General features: G+C 44.7%; 1 protein-coding gene across 3 annotated transcripts in view; it reads right to left on the bottom strand.

The window, feature by feature from the left end:
- The window catches only part of LAMA1 (laminin subunit alpha 1), a 692,815-nt gene that overhangs the window by 362,958 nt on the left and 311,233 nt on the right, over positions 1-18,624 (bottom strand). For all 3 annotated transcript variants that reach the window (XM_085605997.1, XM_085606000.1, XM_085605998.1), the window contains 5 exons: positions 15,603-15,781; positions 15,010-15,115; positions 13,657-13,817; positions 12,503-12,643; positions 8,071-8,244 (listed from right to left, as the gene is read on the bottom strand). In XM_085605997.1, the coding sequence (XP_085462123.1) occupies positions 8,071-8,244; positions 12,503-12,643; positions 13,657-13,817; positions 15,010-15,115; positions 15,603-15,781 (761 nt within the window). The remainder of the gene's footprint in view (positions 1-8,070; positions 8,245-12,502; positions 12,644-13,656; positions 13,818-15,009; positions 15,116-15,602; positions 15,782-18,624) is intronic.

Below are 18,624 nucleotides of genomic sequence, written 5' to 3'. Positions count from 1 at the left end.
CGATGTCCTTGGGTTCCGAATGCTTCGAGATGTCCTTCAGTTCCGAATGCTTCGGGTGGCAAGTATCTGGTCCACCCGTTTCGAGTCCAAGGGTGGTCAAGGCTGCATCTTCGAGTCTGGTGCCGAAGCAGTAGTTGAAGGCAATGCTCGAAGGTTGAAGGAGGCCTTCGGCACAGAGTGTTTAACAGACATCGGGCCCAACTCAGAACAGCAGAGTCAACCATGGCCGGAAGGCAATAGTGCACCGGAGGCCTCAGAGACGGCACGGGAGCTCAAGGCTGGTGCCTCCATTTGGTGAGCAGAAGGGTGCCAGTACTGACTTTGATCTTCTGGTTTGACATCCGCCTCGGAGTTGAGGCATTCTGGCGAAAAGGCCGCTTCGACTTCGGCGCCTGCGGCAAGCTGTTGTTCACCATCTGACTTGGCTCGCTCACCGAAGAAGTCTGAGGTATCTTCCTTCTCCCATCTGTGTGCCATGAATGTCGAGGCGATTCAAAGAGAGCACTGCTTCCCTAGAGTCTTCTTGTTTCAGAAAGCAAGAAATGCCGAACAGGAGAGGGAACAGCCGGAACAACGCGGGTAGAGCCACGCATGTTCCGACTACACAAGCGTAACCACGCTTGCCTTAACCAGGCATATGCCTTAACCACGCATATGCGTGGTTAAGGCAGTGCTCAGTCTAGCTGCTGAAGCTGCAGGGCGGAACTAAGAAGCAGCAAGACCTTGGACCTTGACAGAGGACAGGCTGAGGAAAGTATGGCTGGGGCTGGTTTTGGGGGTAGTTTGTATGGTTTTGGGGGTAGATACAGGGCTGAGGGGTTCGGCGTTGTTTTCAGGGCTTGGGAAGGAGGCGGGTTTGTTTTCAGGGCTGGGCAGGGGGTTGTTTTCATGGTTGGGGAGGGGGTAGTTTTCAGGGTTGGGGAGAGAGTTGTTCTCAGGGTTGGGGAGGGGGAAGGGGGTCATTTTCTGGGGGGGTTCAGGATTGTGTTCAAGGCTGGGGAGGGGGAGTCGAGGTGGGAGTGGGTCGATGTAGTGATAGCTAAGGGTCAGGGTTTTAGGCCTTAGGGCAGGGGAATGGGTAGTTGGGACAGTGTTTAGGGCTTCGGGGATGGCGGGGTAGATTTTAGGGCTGGGGGGATTCGAGGAAGTTTACAGTGCTAGGGAGGATTGGGGTAGTTTAAAGGGATGGGAGAGGCTTGGGGTAGTTTATTAATTAGGGGTTAGGGTGTTAGGCTTAGGGGCAGTGGAAGGGGTAGGGGTAGTCTTAGGAACAGCGCAGGGGTGGGAAACCGTCGGTGTAGTGTTAGCTAAGGGTCAGAGTTTTAGGCCTCAGGGCAGGGGCAGGGGAATGAGTAGTCAGGACAGTTTGTAGGGCTTAGGGTAGTGGTTTTCAAACTATGTTACATGGAGCCCCCCTTGAAAAAATGTTTTGGAGTCAGGCTCCCCTCGAAACTACAAAGTGGTATATTTCGAGACAAGGGTAAGTATGGTACTAAACAGGGGTGGGCTTACAGTTTGTGTTGAGATGAGGAGCAGTCGATCTCTGGACCAAGCTGCGCTTACTCCCATTGTGTTGATGTAAGGAGCTGTAGCCATGTAGACTCAGCTGAGCGTCATATGGCAGCACTGAGACAAAGATCACAGAACCCTTGAGTTTAGGGCACTTTCCTGAGACTGAGTATGAGAGTAGCAGAATGTCCATCCTTCCAAGGGAAGAACGCTAAGTTCTTCATGGATGTTAGTGTATTATGGGACCTCAGGCCCCTTCCATACCCACTTCCACCATCACCACCACCACCACCACCACAACCACCACCACCCTACAGGAGACGTTGTTAGTAAAACTGGCATTTACAGGGGATGAAACACTAATCTCAGGGACAAGCAGGTCTGTAGGACATCAGGAGAGCTAGGGAGTATGGGCACCCACTGCAGAGTTGATTGAAATGATGGGGTGGGCCTTCAGTATACTGTGGAAGGGGAGAACAGGAAGATGGATGTGTTATTCCTTTTTTGCTTCTTGCCACATAGTGCCCTACCCAGCATCTTGTATAATGGGCATTTCGGCAACTGGAATACCCCCGACCAGTGTTGAGAGGACAAAGGAGAGAACATTGTAAGGCCTGTGGATGAGGATTAGATGAAGGGAGGCAAGGCCACGGTGCAGTTGTGTCTGGTAAAGGCAGCATGTCGTAATGAGAGAAAGAGGCATGAGAATGAAAGCAAACATTTTTTAAACCTGGCGTTTGCTTTACTTACAATTAAGTGAACCACTTTTTTGTCTGGTGTGATATTGTCCCATTCTACAATTTATTCTAGATAGCATTCTCAGAAAATAGCTTTTCAAAAATCACATGAAACTGCGTTTTCAGAGGAACTCTAGAAAGAATATCAGAAGAAAGCTCTTACAAAATTGTGGTAATTGTTTAGGTTGAATGATGCATGTTCTATTCCTAAAGATCAAAAAAGCAAAAACATTAAAATGTGTGAAAAAGACACTATTTAGCACATACTTAGAGGCTGAGTTCTTTTGACTGCCCCACCTACCTGTTTTCCCTAGGCTTCCCTTGAAATCTCCTCCTCAGAACAGGACTCTTGCAACAGCCCATGGGCAGGGCCTGATTAGCTGTTTAGTTCATCGGGCATTTCCTTGCCCCAGGGGGTCCGTGAGGGCCATTAGGGGCCTCTTTTTGACAGTTAACGGCCTATTTCTCCAGCAGTCAGGTTTAATGCAATTGGCACAGAGGGTACAAAACGAGAGAGATCGATATTGGGAAGAAACAGAAAGGTAGCAGGGGCTGTTTTCAACATTTTGCTCAGGCTGCTTTCAGATTCCAGCCCGGTACTGCTTACCTAGTTTCCACTGTTCTTACAAAGGACTTTAGACTAAAAGAAGCATTTGCAGTAGAAGGCAAACTGCATTTAAAAATAAAGCCACAAAATACAAAACAAGGGAAATAGGTAACAAAATATTTTGAAGAAAACTTTCTGTTGGGACTCGTGCACTACTGTGGGTTTGTGGAGCTGAGCCCCTCTTCAAAAGAGTTCCCGCACTCCTAGTGGGGCGCACCCCACAGTTTGAAGATCACTGGCTTAGGGGGTGGCGGGGTAGTTATTAGGGCTTAGGGTGGTCGGGTCGTTTTTAAAAATAGGGGTTATGGTTTTAGGCTTCAGGGCAGTGGAAGGGGTTGGGGTAGTTTTAGGGACAGCGCAAGGTGAGAAGGGTTCGGGTAGTGCAAGCTGAGGGTTAGGGAAAGCATGGGGGTTGGGTATTGGTACCAAAGGGCTGGGTGGGCATGCAGGGAGTTTGTAGTTGAGGGCAGGGGGAGGGGGGTCGCAAACTTAGCCATGCATACTCAATTACCATTCATGCCTTCACCATGAAATTGCATGGTAAAGGCTTGCGTGGTAAATGAATGCGTGGTTAAGATGCATTTGTGGTTCAGGCTGTGTGGTAGAGGCATGCGTGATTGAGCCATGTGTGCCTACACCATACAACCGAACAGGAGTCTTCACAATGATTAGGAGACAAGTAAAGGTTGCACACCTCATGGAGGTCGGTACTCAGATGAAGAAAAGTGCCCACTTTTTGCCTGGTATTTGATGCGATTTGGACTAGAAGTGCACTGGGTTCCTGTTAACAAGGTCCCCAGTGCCAGATCTCTTTCCCAAAACTGTATCAATTGTTTCCCCAATTGACAATACCTTTATCACTCCCTGTAAGTCCCTAGTAAATGGTACCCCTGGAGTCAATAGAGGGTCCTTAAAGGCTGCATCCCGAATTGTTCTACCCTAAGGGACCCCTCACCAAACACATACAGAATACCACTGCAGGCTGCGTGTCTTGGTGCAGACAAACGTGAGAACACGACATGGCACACATCCCTGGGTGCCCTGTCCACAGACACTGCATGCAGTACAGGTACGTAAACCCTACAGCAGGCCTTACAACCCTAAGGCAGGGTGCCCCATACTACATGTTTGGACATATCTGCATGAACAGATATGCCCCTGTGGTGGTCAGTTTTATTACTGCCAAAACAAGTGACCAGGGAATCCATTTTAAGGACGTGCTGCACACTTGCGAAAATGAGTTCCCCAGCTTTACGGAAACCGGAGATGTTTGGTATCAAACATCTCGTATCAATAAGTCGGCACTGATTCCAGTGATGGATTTAACAATACATGCACCCATAGGGCGCCTAAGAGGTGCCCCCTGAAAACCTACCAACTACTGGTGTGCTGACTGACTGGTACTAGCCAGCCTGCCACCTCAAACAAGTTCCTGACCCTGAGAGCTGAGGGCCTTTGCTCAAAGGAGGTCAGTAACAAAGCCTGCTCGGGCAGAAGGTTGTTAACCTCCCCACACACACACAGGATGGCCTGTGAATTTGTATTCCAAGGCAAGGAAGGCTTCACAGAGACCACCATCTTTGGTATGGAAATCTGGTATCTAGAGAATCCCCTGGCACCAGGAAATCAGATCCTGCTGACCTGAAAGAAGATGACAGGCGTGAAGAGTCACAAGAAGTAAGAACAGAACACCAGCAACTGCCTTGGCACCAAACCTGCCGGCCTGTCTGCTGTCCGAGACAATTGTGCCAAAGACGACTTGTCCTGCAGTTGCTGTGTCTCCAAAAACTTTGGAGAATGACCAGCCCTTCACCCATGAAAAAGGAACTCCTGTGGAGTTGTGGAGCTGCTTCCCTGCATTCTGCAGGCAACCCTAGAGACCTGAGAGGACTCTTGACTGCCAACACCCAACACCAGAAAGCAATACTACAACCATGCCGCCTAGCCTGAGCTGAAGTGGGCCAATGGTGCCAGCGTGGTCCCCGGCTCTCTAGAGACAAAGCTCACCTTGGACTTGCCCACTGTGAACTCACCAACACCTCCTGCAGCCTATACTTTCAGGCAGCCTCGACCACGAGTGCTCCCGGTGACAAAAACCCAACACCTCAAGACACCTCTGCACCCATCACCCCTGGAGAAGAGAACCAAAGTTGTTACCGCGTCCCTGACCACTGCAAGACCTGAAACCCCCTGCTGGTTCAGCCTGAGTGGCCTCCAAGTCAAAATCTGGAGCCTCTTTTCACCAAGACCGATCCCCGTTGTCCAACATTGAACACCCAATGCTGTATTGCACCTCTGCACCCAGCCGACCTAGTGCAGCCGGGTGTGACCTCTTGGTGCTGCCTTGGACCTTGCCCCATACTCACCTTAAGTACAGGAGATTGGTCCCATAAGTCTCTGTATTGAACCTGTATGCAGTATTTGTTTTTCCTCCATAGGATAACATTGCCACCTCTGAACACTGAACTAAGTGTCGACTTTTAAAACCTGGAAGTCTTTCTATTACAAAAAGTACTTACCTGTTCGTATTGGTTCTGGTGCCTAAATACATATAAATATACATGTTATTTTTATAAATTGGTGTGGATCTCCTTATTGTTTTGCAGATGTCTAACTACCCTCGAGAAGAGCATCTTGGGATTTCTAGAGCAAGAACCTGTCCACTTATAAGAGATACTTGGACTCTTTGCAAAGCATACCTCTTTTTGGTATACTATATAAAGAGCCAGTTTCCCACAACAAGTAGGGCAGAACCTGAATAGAATGCTTTCCATTTTGAAGACATTATCAACTCAAGCGATGAGAGTCGAGAGGTTGGTGACAGACACAGAGTGGTAAGTATGCAACAGTGGAAACTGATGAAAGGGTGTGATTGTTTAAAAGAACCGACGAGAAATGGGCCAGAAGTCCCGATGAGAACACCATGCGATGTCAAACCAGAGCTCACTTCGACATGTCTTAACTGGGAAACTTCGTTTACCCCACATTTTTTGCTCCACATGGCTTTACCCTGCATTTTTTACTCTGCAATAACTTTTTACATCGCAGGGCTTTACACTGCAAAACTGTTACAACCTATTCCCCAAAGTAACACCCCCCTGGAGTTAGAATAGTAATTGCGTTGGAATGGGCAACAGCCCAATTTATGTGATACCCCTATGATTTCTTGGTGTACTTATCTATGCAATGAACATGATGCTGATACATCCCTGTTTGCCAATGCAACATTTTTTTCTGGATGTGTAGCAAGAGCTTGAATGATGAGAAGATGTGGTGAAATAAGGGGGTGCGGGTAAGTGTAACAATGGGCTCCATCTCTTGGGGAGTGAATTTTGCCAGTTATGCCATAAGGGTAATGATGATGCTGCATATGACCGGTCACAGCACTGGAAAGTGAAGCAGCAGATTTTCTTGGCTACGAAAATAATTTATAAAACTCTATTCTCTTCTGTAAAGTTCCAATGGACTTTTATAATACTAGTTTATTTTTTAGACTTTTGTTATAGTCTCTACAATAGTTAGCTCAAACAATGTTTGCTTAATGTTTTTTTATTCAGCCCAGAATCTGTTAGTCATGAGTGCCATCTACTTACTGTTAACCGCCTGATTGTAGTCTTTGCCACCTTAATGGCTCGATATATTAGCAGCTTTTGCAGTCCAAAAGGCTGTGATTCGTAAAGTCACAGGCTTTGCAACTAAATTAGCACAAGTGACAACGCACTAAATTTCCTTTGTTTCTCAGAAATGCTTTTCCAACTCACAAAGGGGTTTTGATAACCCCTTGTGAACTATAGCGAAGAGAAGCATTATTGGCTAGTTGCAAAATACAGAACAAATACCAAAACCCTACATGAGGTGATATATCATTGACAAAGTGGGAGCTGTCCCTGTGAAATTCCTGCACCTCTGACTTATATGGCCCAACAACGAGTTTGGTGGACAGGCAAATCACCAGTTTATGGTGATTCAAACTCTAAACAACCTTCTACATGTCAGTGCAATATATTAGAACAAGCACTGGCAAAGTCAATCGGTCTCTCCTTTATATTTTGAATGCCAAGCTGTTCAGTTTACCAATGTTTGTCTGTAAAGTACTGTTTAAAAAAGGTAGATAAAAAGACATTTCAAAATACTAAAGGGAACGCAAACACATATCTTATGATATCTCAAAACTGTACATTGAATTCAATGTTGGGAGGAGTGGAACTAACATAGAGTGGGCAGAGGGTATTTGACAGGAGGAAACAGAGCACAAGGGAGAGAGCTAAAAAACACATGCACTCGCATGGAGAGTTAAATTTAAAAACTTAATTCTCTAAATGTGACAAATGGAAGGATAGAAATTGGCCAGTCAAAAGGCTCATAGAGAGGCCATGCCCCAGGGGAGGGAAACACACAAGCAAAGGAAGGCAAGCCACCGACTAAGAAGCAGGCAAATAAAAATAACAATAAGACCAACCAAAGGTAAGGAAGGGGCAGGCTGTAAGCCCACTCTAAGGTCACAATAGATCTTTTGCAACTTTTTGTTAGGCAGACCTAGAAACGCTACTCTCAGCCTGTCATATAATTCCCAAGGAGATACCAACCCACTATGCTTCCCGCTCGGACAACATGCACAACCATACTTAATGCAGTGAGCAATAATCAACCATCACCCTAAAAAATCAAGAAGCAAAATGATCAAGACTCTTACAAATCCTTCACGCACTCTGATAAAAAAAAACATATAATTCACAGGAACATAACTTCCAAAGATAATTAAGACACAACAAAGCCACCCAATGCAGACCAATTAAAAGTTATACAGAGTTCACAATCTTTGCAGTTTCACAAATTACTAAAATTCCCCACACAGACAATGTAATTTTAATTCATCATACACCTATGTTTTACCACTCTGTGCACTATAGCTGTACAATACTTATTTTGATTAATTGATTTCTTAAAGAACATGGCAAACTCATTAGGTACATAGAAAATATTTACCCCTTATGGCTACACAAAGTCCTTCATATATAGCTTCCAAAGCACTGAAGTACACATATTTTTTGTCTGACATAGTAAACAAAGTTCAAGGACAATTTATGTAAAAACAGATCAACAGAATATAAACACTGAAAGAAATCGCTAAACATTGCATGCTATGCCCAAAAGCTTAAAAGTGTGTTTATGAATTGAGTTAATGTGTAAGATGGCATGACATGTTAGGAAACTTACCTTATTCCCAAGGTATGCTGTAGGGGCTTCCCAGTATATTGGAGTTGGGAGTGTTTTCATTGCTTCACTGTTGTTGATACTGATTTGATGAGGGCCGTCAAACAAATCCCTCTGAGGCTCAATACTATTTTCACCTTCTTGGTCAGTAACAAGCCACCCTACAATGTCTGACACCTAAGGGAAGAACATGACAACTTGAAAATGAGGTACTATTTACATACATGAATGAAAACAACATATTTTTATATATGTGTATTAGTGAGGATAAAGACATGTATCCCCCCGATAAGTGTTGGCAGGGTTAGAGATTGTGTTAAGGGCTACAATGAAAGTGTTTTGCAGCCTCTTTCTTAACTCGCAAATATATGTCCAATTGTTCAACGAAAAAAGGGCAGTAGTTTAATTCTAAATGAAATGATCACAGTAAAATATTTTATTTGCTTAGACTGATGTAAGGGAAGAGTTTTTGTCCTAAGTGAACTTTACACTGATACCCTAATGAAAGAGCCGTGATGCTACAAATATTGATCTGGAACCCTGAAAACATGAAAAAATGTTTTGCTCCGCTGCACCACTTTCTGTGGTTGCTAAAAAATACAAGTACTTGGCCCATTTGTTCAAAATGCCCAAAATCCTCACATTTTATAGGCGGGGCAAAGGCTTGGACTAACAGAGAAGGAATATGGATTCTCAGACCCACAATCCTCACCCTGAGAGTCTTCTAAAGCTTTTTGATATTTTGGTTGAGAAATTTAGAAGATGTCAATTCAGCCTAAAACTCCTGATTTAATATTAAATAAACCTGTGGGAGATACACATGTTTTGCTGGTGTTAGACTTGGCATCTTATAGCGTGTTTCCCATGTCTTTTTGCTTTCTGACCTCATGGTTTTGACTCTGTTTTTGCTGATTTACTGTCTCTGCGTAATTTCTCACTGCTATTCAGTGGTAAAGAGCAAGTGCTCCGTGTGTGCCCAGGGCCGGTAAATCAAATGCTGCTAGTGGGCTTGCCGCACTGGTTGTGCCACCCACCCAAGCAGCCCTTCAAAGGTAACTCAGATCTGCCATCACAGTATCTGTGTGCAGTCTAGTACTGCCATGTCAACTTGGCAAGTGCACCCACTTGCCAGGGGCAAATATTCCCTTTTCTTACACAGGAGTCACCCCTAAGGTAGGCCCAAGGTACCCCTGTGGGCAGGGTGCAGTGTATGTGAAAGGTAGGACATGCCCAGATGTGTGTGGTTTATCCTGATAGTGAAATACTGCCAATTAGTTTTTCACTGTTGCAAGGCTACCTGTTCACATAGGGTAGAATGGGGAGTTTAGAACATTTTATAAGCATAACTACCTCTGGGAACAAGTTAGGAAAATAAAAGTTTAGTATGACTGGACTCCGAATGTTAAAATGCATCTTTTAGTGAGAGTGATTTTTACATTCTGTGTTTGAAAATACCACTTTTAGAAAGTAAGTATTTTCTTGCTTAGCCATCCAGTGTGCCTCTGCTGGATTTGTGGATTGACTGTCTGGCTTTGGAATGACAGGGGCTGGGGATGTGCCATGGCTCCAGAGAGTCTATATGGGTCAGGGCTGGGCTGAATAGACCTAGGCTGCATTTAGAGTAGGGGGAGGAGATTTCCTTTCACCTGAATGGGACTGGTCTGCCACTGACAATGCTGTCTTCAACTCTTGCCAGGAAGCTGCACCAGGGAGGACAAGACTGGTTTTGGCTAGGCACAGACACTCTATGCATCCAAAGAACAAAGGATTTTGGGCTATAAAAAGTGGGGCCCAACCCCCTAAACTTTAGAACTGTGTTGGAACCAAGAAGACTGCCAAGAAGAAGAGTGCAAAGAAGCTGTGAGGAGGGACTGCCACTTTGCAGTGTGCTTTCCTTTATTGCCCTGCTTCTGTCTTGGGCTGTGAAAGGACTGGACTGAACTTTCTGCAACTTCCTTTTTGTGAGTTTCTCCAAGGGCTTGAGGTAGAGCTTGCCCCTTGTTCAAGAAGTCTCAGGAACAGCAAAGTCTTCAAGTTCTTCGCCCATCAGCACTGGGGACTGTGTGTTTTGTGCTGTAACAGAAGAATAGCAATCCACGGTGCCGCTGCCGACTCTGTGTCCTGAAGGCACTGCAGAGGGCACCGCCGCAATGCCGCACCGTAACCCTGCTCTCACCAACTACGCCACCTGATGCCACCTCCGAGCCGCTGCTAGCACCGTGATCTGTGGGCACCGCACTTCCCACCGCCTCGCTTCACACTGTCACCCTGATATCCCTCAACGACGATGCTCCACGCTGACATCGACGCTGCTGCTTGCACCGTGGTTTGAGGGCACCGCTCGTAAGTTTAATGACACACCATCCTCATCCCGCACAGCAACCTTGGCCTACCGACATCGGCGCCATCGACTCCAGTTCGTCAGTCGACGACAGCTCTTCAGCAACAACGCCGCCGCTGCTTGCACCGTGACCTGCAACCTCCGTGACGAGCACTGTATCACTTTCCACCGCAGCCCTGGTCTCACCGACGCCGCTGGATGACCGTCACCGAGCCGCTGCATGCACCACGAACTGAGGGCACCACACGCTGTACTGTGGAACTTTGCACCGCAGCCCCGACGCCAGCCGATGCAGGCGCTCTTGACTTCAACTGCGAGGAGTTTGATCTGTAATGCGTGTGACTTCAAGGGTACGACAACTCCTGCACTGACCCCCAGAACCGACGCCTGCAGACGCCAGCCTTTCGAGGCTCATCGAGAAGTCGCCCACACCCTGCATTTCTAAAGGTACCGTTTTGGGGGTCTTCCCGACATCATAGCTGGCCCGTGCCACCGCGGTCATCCAGAACTGTTTGGATTTGCTGTTCAGGATGCCGTGATAGCCCCAGCCGGAGCTATCGACTTCAAGGAACTATATTACAAGTCTATTTTGATGACTGAAGATTTCTAAGTGTTGTATTGTGGATTTGTATCGTTTTGGTCTTATTTGAGTATATAAAAATATTTGATATTTTTCTAAACTGGTGTGGTGTCCTTTTGTAGTGCTTTCACTGTGTTACTGTCAGTTTTGTACAAATGCTTTACACACTGCCTCTAAGATAAACATGACTGCTCATGCCAAGCTATCAAGGGGGTGAGCAGGGGTTATTTAGGAGTTTAACTCCCTTATCCTGGCTTGATATAGGGGCCCTACTTGGACAAGGTGCAAACCATTGCCAACTAGCGACCCCCTTTTCTAACAGCTGGTTTTAGTACCCATCTCCAATTATGATTATAGGCTTCTAGCCTACTGCCAAGGGCTATACAAGGCATTGAACACAAGTTGTAGGCTCAAGCTGAAGGCAATGGCCATTATTAAGGGAAGAGGGCTTTAACAATTGGTGTAGCACGTGTAACACGAGGCAGAAGAGCTTTAAGGCTATTACAACATTCCACCCATTAAGCGTTAAATGTTCAAAAATAAACAGGGAGAAAAAAAAAGGAATGCATTGGAATATTGCTGTAGAAGGCCTGACATTATTGAGCCTGAGCCACTCCATTGTCTCCAGTAGACCTCTCTACATTACAATGTTCTAATACTTTATAGTTTTAGATGCAATTTCTTTAAAGATATAGAAATGACCGCTGAGCCGGCGGTCATCACTGAATTTGGTGGATGTTTGTGGCCCTGTTTGGTGGGCAGTGTTTACTGTCGATTTTCCTGATATCACCACAAACATTGCCTGCAGCAAACACAATGTACGCGGTCTCCTATACCTTACAAAATACCCATACAGCATGTTTTTACCAAAGCCTGATTTGAAAATGTGGGCCACTTTTTTAGCTATCTGGTTTGCGAACCGGGCATTCTTTTGTTTTGATGCCCGGAACTATTTTTTGTCCCAGTCCAACCCTGGGTGGAGGTAATGGCCTCCGTCATCCCAAGCAACACTACTCTGACTGTCAAGCTCTAGATCAGTCCCCATGTCTCATATTGTGCCTAAAAGCAAGTAGTTTAACAAAGGTGCTAAATAAATGTATATATTCATTCCTTCACTAATTCACTCCCTAACTAAAACCATTCTTGCAAGAAGCCCTTTCCCCAACTACAGTCTAAAGCACTACACAAAACAACAGGGACCATTTCCTTCAGAAATGGCCTTTGCATCAACCAGAGGTTTGCAGATGTATCTATTCTTTGTAAAGTCTTGAAATTCACCATAGGCTAAACAGATCTGTAAATAACACTGTGTTGTGAACAGATAAGAAATAAATGGGCTGTGTTAGAATAAGGTTTTAAGAGGAATGAAAGGGCATTAAACGAAGGCATGTTAATTCTATGGCTTCTTTGGGTCGATCAGCACATTCAGTCGGAATATGGGGAAATGTATGTGCCAATCTGATGAAACATATAGTAAAAGAGGCAAAACACTGAGCTTATTCCCAGATACAGACCCGTGTAACATGCCAGAAAAGGCTCTCGCAGACATCGGACACGCCAAAGCAGAAGCAGTCTGTGCAACCCCGAGGATTTCTCTCTTGCAGGTTGTATGTTCCTGGTTTGCAGCGGTCACAGTTTTCACCCTCAACATTTTCCTGCAAATTAAAAAGAACGGATGGTTTATGTTTGGTCCAAATGCTCTTCGAAATGTACACATGTCAACAAATGTGATGCAACTCATTCGCATTATAGGAAGTGTATTTAAACTTTTACAAAACATCTTGGGAAGGTCCCAGATATATTTCACTTCTATTGGTATTTTGATGAAGGAAGTCAGTCTATTAGGGGCAGTAAAATATGAATTGTCAAAATAGTCTCTCAAATTGTAGAATACATTTTTAGCTGTATGATAGTGTCTTTCAAATCCTGTGTTATCATTTCTTTATTCTGTATCACAAAGTCTAAAATCACAGTACCTCAACTAACATGTCTCATTTAGGCCAAATTACAAACAAAACCCTTCATCCATGCATTCCAAACAGTGTCCAAGAACCTGATGCACATTTGGATTGGTTCTTTGAACTGTTGCCTTACAATTGTGCTAGACTGTGGGTGGGAGTGGGGGCGGGAAAGGCAGCAGTAGTTGTATTTCTGTTGTTTTTTCGACTCAGTCATTAAACCAAAAAAAATTGTTTATAAAAAAAAAGAACCTGATGCAAATTGAAGCATTTTACAATATGGTCAGGGGTATGAACCATTGAGAAAAAAAATACAACCAACCCACCTAGGCAAAGCTTTGTGTCTCACAAGTTTTTATAAAAGTACAATACATACACTGCACACTGCCTTTGATACTGTGATATACTTACGTCATCCAAAGGACAAGAAAACAGTTCATTCACCAAATCAATATAAAAAAATGTTTAAATGTCATATACTTTTTTCTACTAGAACCTACAATTATAAATTTTTAATTTTTTGTGAAAGTAAAAGCAAGCATTCACCTTTAAAACATGTCGTCCTGTGTTTGAGCTGGCATAATATGTCCTGCCTTAGCAGTGTTTACAAAGCACAACTACGTATAAATTACACGAATACACCCTACAATGAGCATTTCTGTATGTGTAAGCAAAATACATTATGCAAACAAAAGAATCTTCACACTCACCTTGCAGAAACAGGGCTCGGTGCATGGGTCATCATTCACGCTGCCCACCAAGCTGCAGTTGCAATGTAAGCAATGTGGATAGCCCCGGTATCCAAAGACACATCGGTCACACTTGTCACCAGTGTAGCCTTCTCTGCATTGGCAACGGCCTGGAAGGACGCCTTGAAAAATATATGTAAGAATGAACAGATAGAAGAGCGGAACAGACCAATTTCGAGAGGTTCTGTGTAAAGTGCAAACCATTAGGATCAGAGATCTCTTGCTGGTGCCAACAAGAAGGGGGACAGCAGAGGAAAGCAATACAGCATTGGAAAGATCTAATAGCGTACGAGGACAAAATAAATTAAAAAAAAAAAAAAGAATGAACACAGAATAATACATTCACTTTATAAAAGAGAGGAAGATGATAAAAATCACCAAATGCTTAATGTGCCACTTCTGTGTTTATGAACCACTTAAAAGAGGACCTCTTCCTTGGCATGACACTTTTTTAGCCACCTAAAGTTTCTTGGCGCTGCACTTTTCAGCCTGTATTTAAAACAATGGCTCTAGGGCCCATATTCAGGTGGCCTGAAACCCAACCTCTGATCCAACTCACTCTTTTCCTTTTTAATATTTTATTATTATTTCTGTTTATTTGGAACAAGAATTATGTTGTAGAAAAACAAAAGTGCATGAAAAAAGTGAAAGTGGTGGAATGAATTTTTGAAATTTCAAAGCTGGTAATTATGCTTTCACAAAAGCATCAAGTTGGGCTTCATAAAAATATGGGACAAGTGCTTAGACAAGTACGGCTAATGAAAACTCGCCTAGCACATAGCTATTACTATTCACAAATATTTATTTTTAAACATCAAGTGATTAATATAGTTTGACTACTACAACTTTTTGTATTACTTTTACATCAGAGGAGTATTAGTCGAATATTACTAAGTATTGTAGAAGATATTGTGATGTATCTAGAAAATGTTATTTGTATTTGAAATAGAATTACTTAGGAAAGGATTACGTAAAAACAATCCTCATGTACAATTTGCATATATATGTATTTAAATATTCGCAGAAAATCCTGCCTATTCCATTCACATAATCTCATATTTAATACACGCTAGTAGTGGTCTGTCCCTTTCAATCTCCCACAGAAGGAAGAGGCAGCCATCTCTTGACCATAAAGTGCGCAAAGGATTGCATGACAGACTATCGATGACCAGGTTAACTGATCAGCCTCACTATTGAATGTGAGACAATGTTGCAATTTAACAAGGGTGAGGTGGCAAAGTTCTCGTGCATTTGTCCAAAATGGAGGCCTTGAGCTGACAACTACGTTACCCTTTTACTGTTCATGCTACTTACCATGCTCCAAATCAGCATGGGTGTCATCCTTTACACATACGGGGCTGAGGGACCCAAAGGGGTCACATTCGCAGGGACGGCATGGCTGCGCCTCATAGGGAGACATCTGGGGGGAAAAAAAGAGAGAAGCCGTTCAGAGATTCATTTTATGAATGGTTTGATATCCACAGCACTAGTCAGAAATCTAGCCTAAAAGGAATCAAACAGTTTTGGCTAATGCACACAAGTTTGATTATGTTTTTTGCATTGTTGGGTAGAAAAAAGCTCCGGGTTCCTAGCCAGATCTGCAGGCGTTGGTTGCTCCCATGTGATGCCATAGAATAGGCTAACACAAGCGGCGAGGCCAATTTCAACATGTTAGTAGCCCAGGAACTCTGCTAATTGGATGGATTATTACAAGAAGGCTTAAAGTACAAGTGCCTGGCTGGTATCTATTCTCCAGATGAGGGCAAATGTTCAGCTTCCAGCCTTTTCTGTAAAGCCACTCTGCAGAGCAACTCGCTTTAACGAGATTACATGAAATCAAGGAAAATCTCAATTTTAGAGTGAGCACAAAAAGTGCTGTGACTGAGCACAGTAAAAAGCTCTCTTACTTTGTAAGGCCTGAAATATCCGTCAATGCAGGTTTCACAGTTGATGCCAGAAGTATGCTCTGTGCAGTTGATGCATACACCTCCCCCAACAAACTGTCCGTTGATGTTCATACTCTGATTCTGATCCGCCACGTTCTGGTCGAAGTAGCAGTCCTCCGCTTTGTTATGGCAGTTGCACTCTACAAGGAGAATTGGGAAGATTGGTTAGAAGTTACATGCTTATGGGCATGCCTATCGTGCTCAGTTACTGGGCTATTAAGGACTGCAGATGACAGGGTCTGTCCAAAAGGACCAGGAACTCCTCAGGAATACCAGAGGGTTTGCTCTTTGGAATGTGAGGGATGGCATTTTCATCTCTTGACTTCAATCTTGCAGCTTGCGTATCAGTTTGGATTAAGGTTGAGCAAGGGTTATCTCACATATCAAGTGGCCTTCATCTGGTCACACCCAATACAATCTTAGTCTCCCAGTTACTAGTAAGTTGTTGCAGGACTGGGCTTACAGTCATGGATGAAGTGTAGGCCAAGTCAAATGATACCTAAAGTGGACTTCAGGAGTATTTTGCAAATAGTGGTGCCAAGATGGATGAATGTTAATAATAAAATGCATTGTTAAATCACTAACTCCTTATCTCGAGGTAGGGGTAGCAAAACAGTGGTTGGATTATAGTAATATAAATATTCTATATGTCGTTATTTAATATTTTATTCGTCCTTTGAAAATGAACCAAAAAAAGCAATATCTCTGAATGCATATTTTTCAAGGATATCACCTATTAATACATTTTAACATTTATTCATAGCCTCTCAAAGGGCCACAAGATCACACCTTGTATTTTAATTATTTTATAGGAGACTAGTGTGACCTTTGGATATTTGTGGTGGGGAAGATGCAACACTTAGGGGCCGATTCCGAGCTCGCTCGGAAGGGCTCCGAACGCGATCCGGCCGTAAAAATTACGATCCATACACTTGTTTTCCAACCGACTCGTACAGCTGTACGAACTAGCAAGTACGATGCGAGAAACGTGAAATCACCGACCGACTCATTTCCGGGTCCGAACCGCTCCATACGCCTCGTCCGTAAGCAAACCAGGCCGTGCAATTGAGGCGAATTCCGACCGAGCCAGTACGATGCACGTGTAGGACAGCCGGATCGAGCCGAAGTTTTCTGCTCGCAAAACGTCCGGGAAACTGCCTTTGGGGGACCACATCGGACACCCGCAGCCTTACGAATCGGACACAGGGGGAGATCCAAGTGTCTCCCCAACACAGGCATGTACGGTACGGATGGCACCGACGCGTACCCACTGTAAGGGGTGCCCTTGTGCGACACGTACCCATTCAGTCAATGGGAGCCCATGCACGAGTCGTACGACCGGCTCCGATTGATTTCTATGGGAGTCCGACCGAACCGAGTCCGGCAGCATGCGGCCGCATCGTACCCGCTCGGTCGGACTGCAGGAGTCCGGCTCGGTCGGAAAACACTCCGGATCCGTCTTGGTCGGAGAGCTTTCCGACCCAGATCGGAATCGGCCCCTAAGATGTGTTTTGTGATAAAGGGTTCTATAAGTAGGAACAAAAAGATGAACAGGAGGTATCATTCAAAATCATATCTTCTCAGTTGGGAATGCTGCCACTTTTGTCCATCAAATGCTTGCAGGTATTTGTGTATCTATTTTGCAGCAAAATATTTTTCTATACCAAACTATTTTTAGTCACTGGGCTCTGATTCTCGCCAAAGCCTGGTAAGGTGGCATCAATATTAACAGCAAGAGAAATAAAACTCATTGCTGTCGAATAATCACATTTCCAAATATAATTTACATTTCTATTCTTCAAACCAATATCTATATGCATGGGTGTGGTGGAGGGTGGCTTGACACAACTTCTTACAGCCCCCATTGAATTGTATCAAGACCTACAAAAAACCACATGCCATGCCTCCAAAAACCACATGCTCCCAAACATACATGTTTCAGGAAAAGTCACAAGACACTTTCCACAACACAGCCTTTACCAAAGGGTAACGGTAACCCATGGCCACACTTCACACTCTTTGTCCACAAATACGTAGGTGGAGACATGCTTACATGGTCTAGTACCGTTTATTTGCTCCATCATATTCTAACCAATGATTGCAGTGAAAATGATCCACTGTCTACACATACACTGATGCAGGGATTGGTTCCAAGGCACAGCACATGGCAAGGTTCTCTCTAATGGGGCACCCCACAGCTACAACATATCTTGTTATGCAAAAAAACACATACACACAGACTATTACATACAATCACATACAAACACATGGGACCCATCCCTCTACAGAAGTCCTATTACCACAAAACTCAGAAATATCAGACAAAGCGTTGCTGAGGCAAACATCTGGAGCCAGAAGTGTGAGAAAGTGCAATCTTTCTTGCATGGTTTGCCCCCACATTTTGCTGAATTGCTGAATGTACTTTGACTGAGTGTGCCCTGGACTCCTGCCAATCAGGTGCCCAGGACCTATGTTCCTTCCCTAAAGCCTAAAGCCCAAATTGGCAAACCCTGGCCACATGTCAGCCTCTGGTAAATGGTACCCTAGGTACCCAGGGCATTGTGACCAGGGAAGGCCTCTAAGGGCTGCAGCACTTATTGTGCCACCCTTAGAGGCCCTGTACCCTAACACAAACACACTGCCCTTGCAGGCTGAGTGTCTGGGTACAGGACAAAACAGAGAGTCGACATGGCACACATCCCTGTGTGTCATGCCCACAACCTACACTGCCCTGGCATACATCAGCAACCCCTCTAGCTGGGTGCCCTATGCGAGTGGTGTGGGCACAGGAGCCTGAGCCCTGTGCCCCTACAGTACCCAGGCCCATTCCTGGGCACTGTAAGTGCAGTGCTGCCATTTAAGAGTATATGGTGTTGGGAGCTCGTCAGACACAAACTCCACAGCACCATGATGGCAACACTGAAGACTGAGAAGTTTGGTATCAAACTTCTCAGCACATTAAACCCGCACTGATGACAGTGTG

The sequence above is a fragment of the Triturus cristatus genome, chromosome 5_1 (assembly GCF_964204655.1).
Source record: "Triturus cristatus chromosome 5_1, aTriCri1.1, whole genome shotgun sequence".
NCBI classification, from domain to species: domain Eukaryota; kingdom Metazoa; phylum Chordata; class Amphibia; order Caudata; family Salamandridae; genus Triturus; species Triturus cristatus.
The sequence above is the reverse complement of the archived record's forward strand: the minus strand, read 5'-3'. Positions and strand labels throughout refer to the sequence as shown.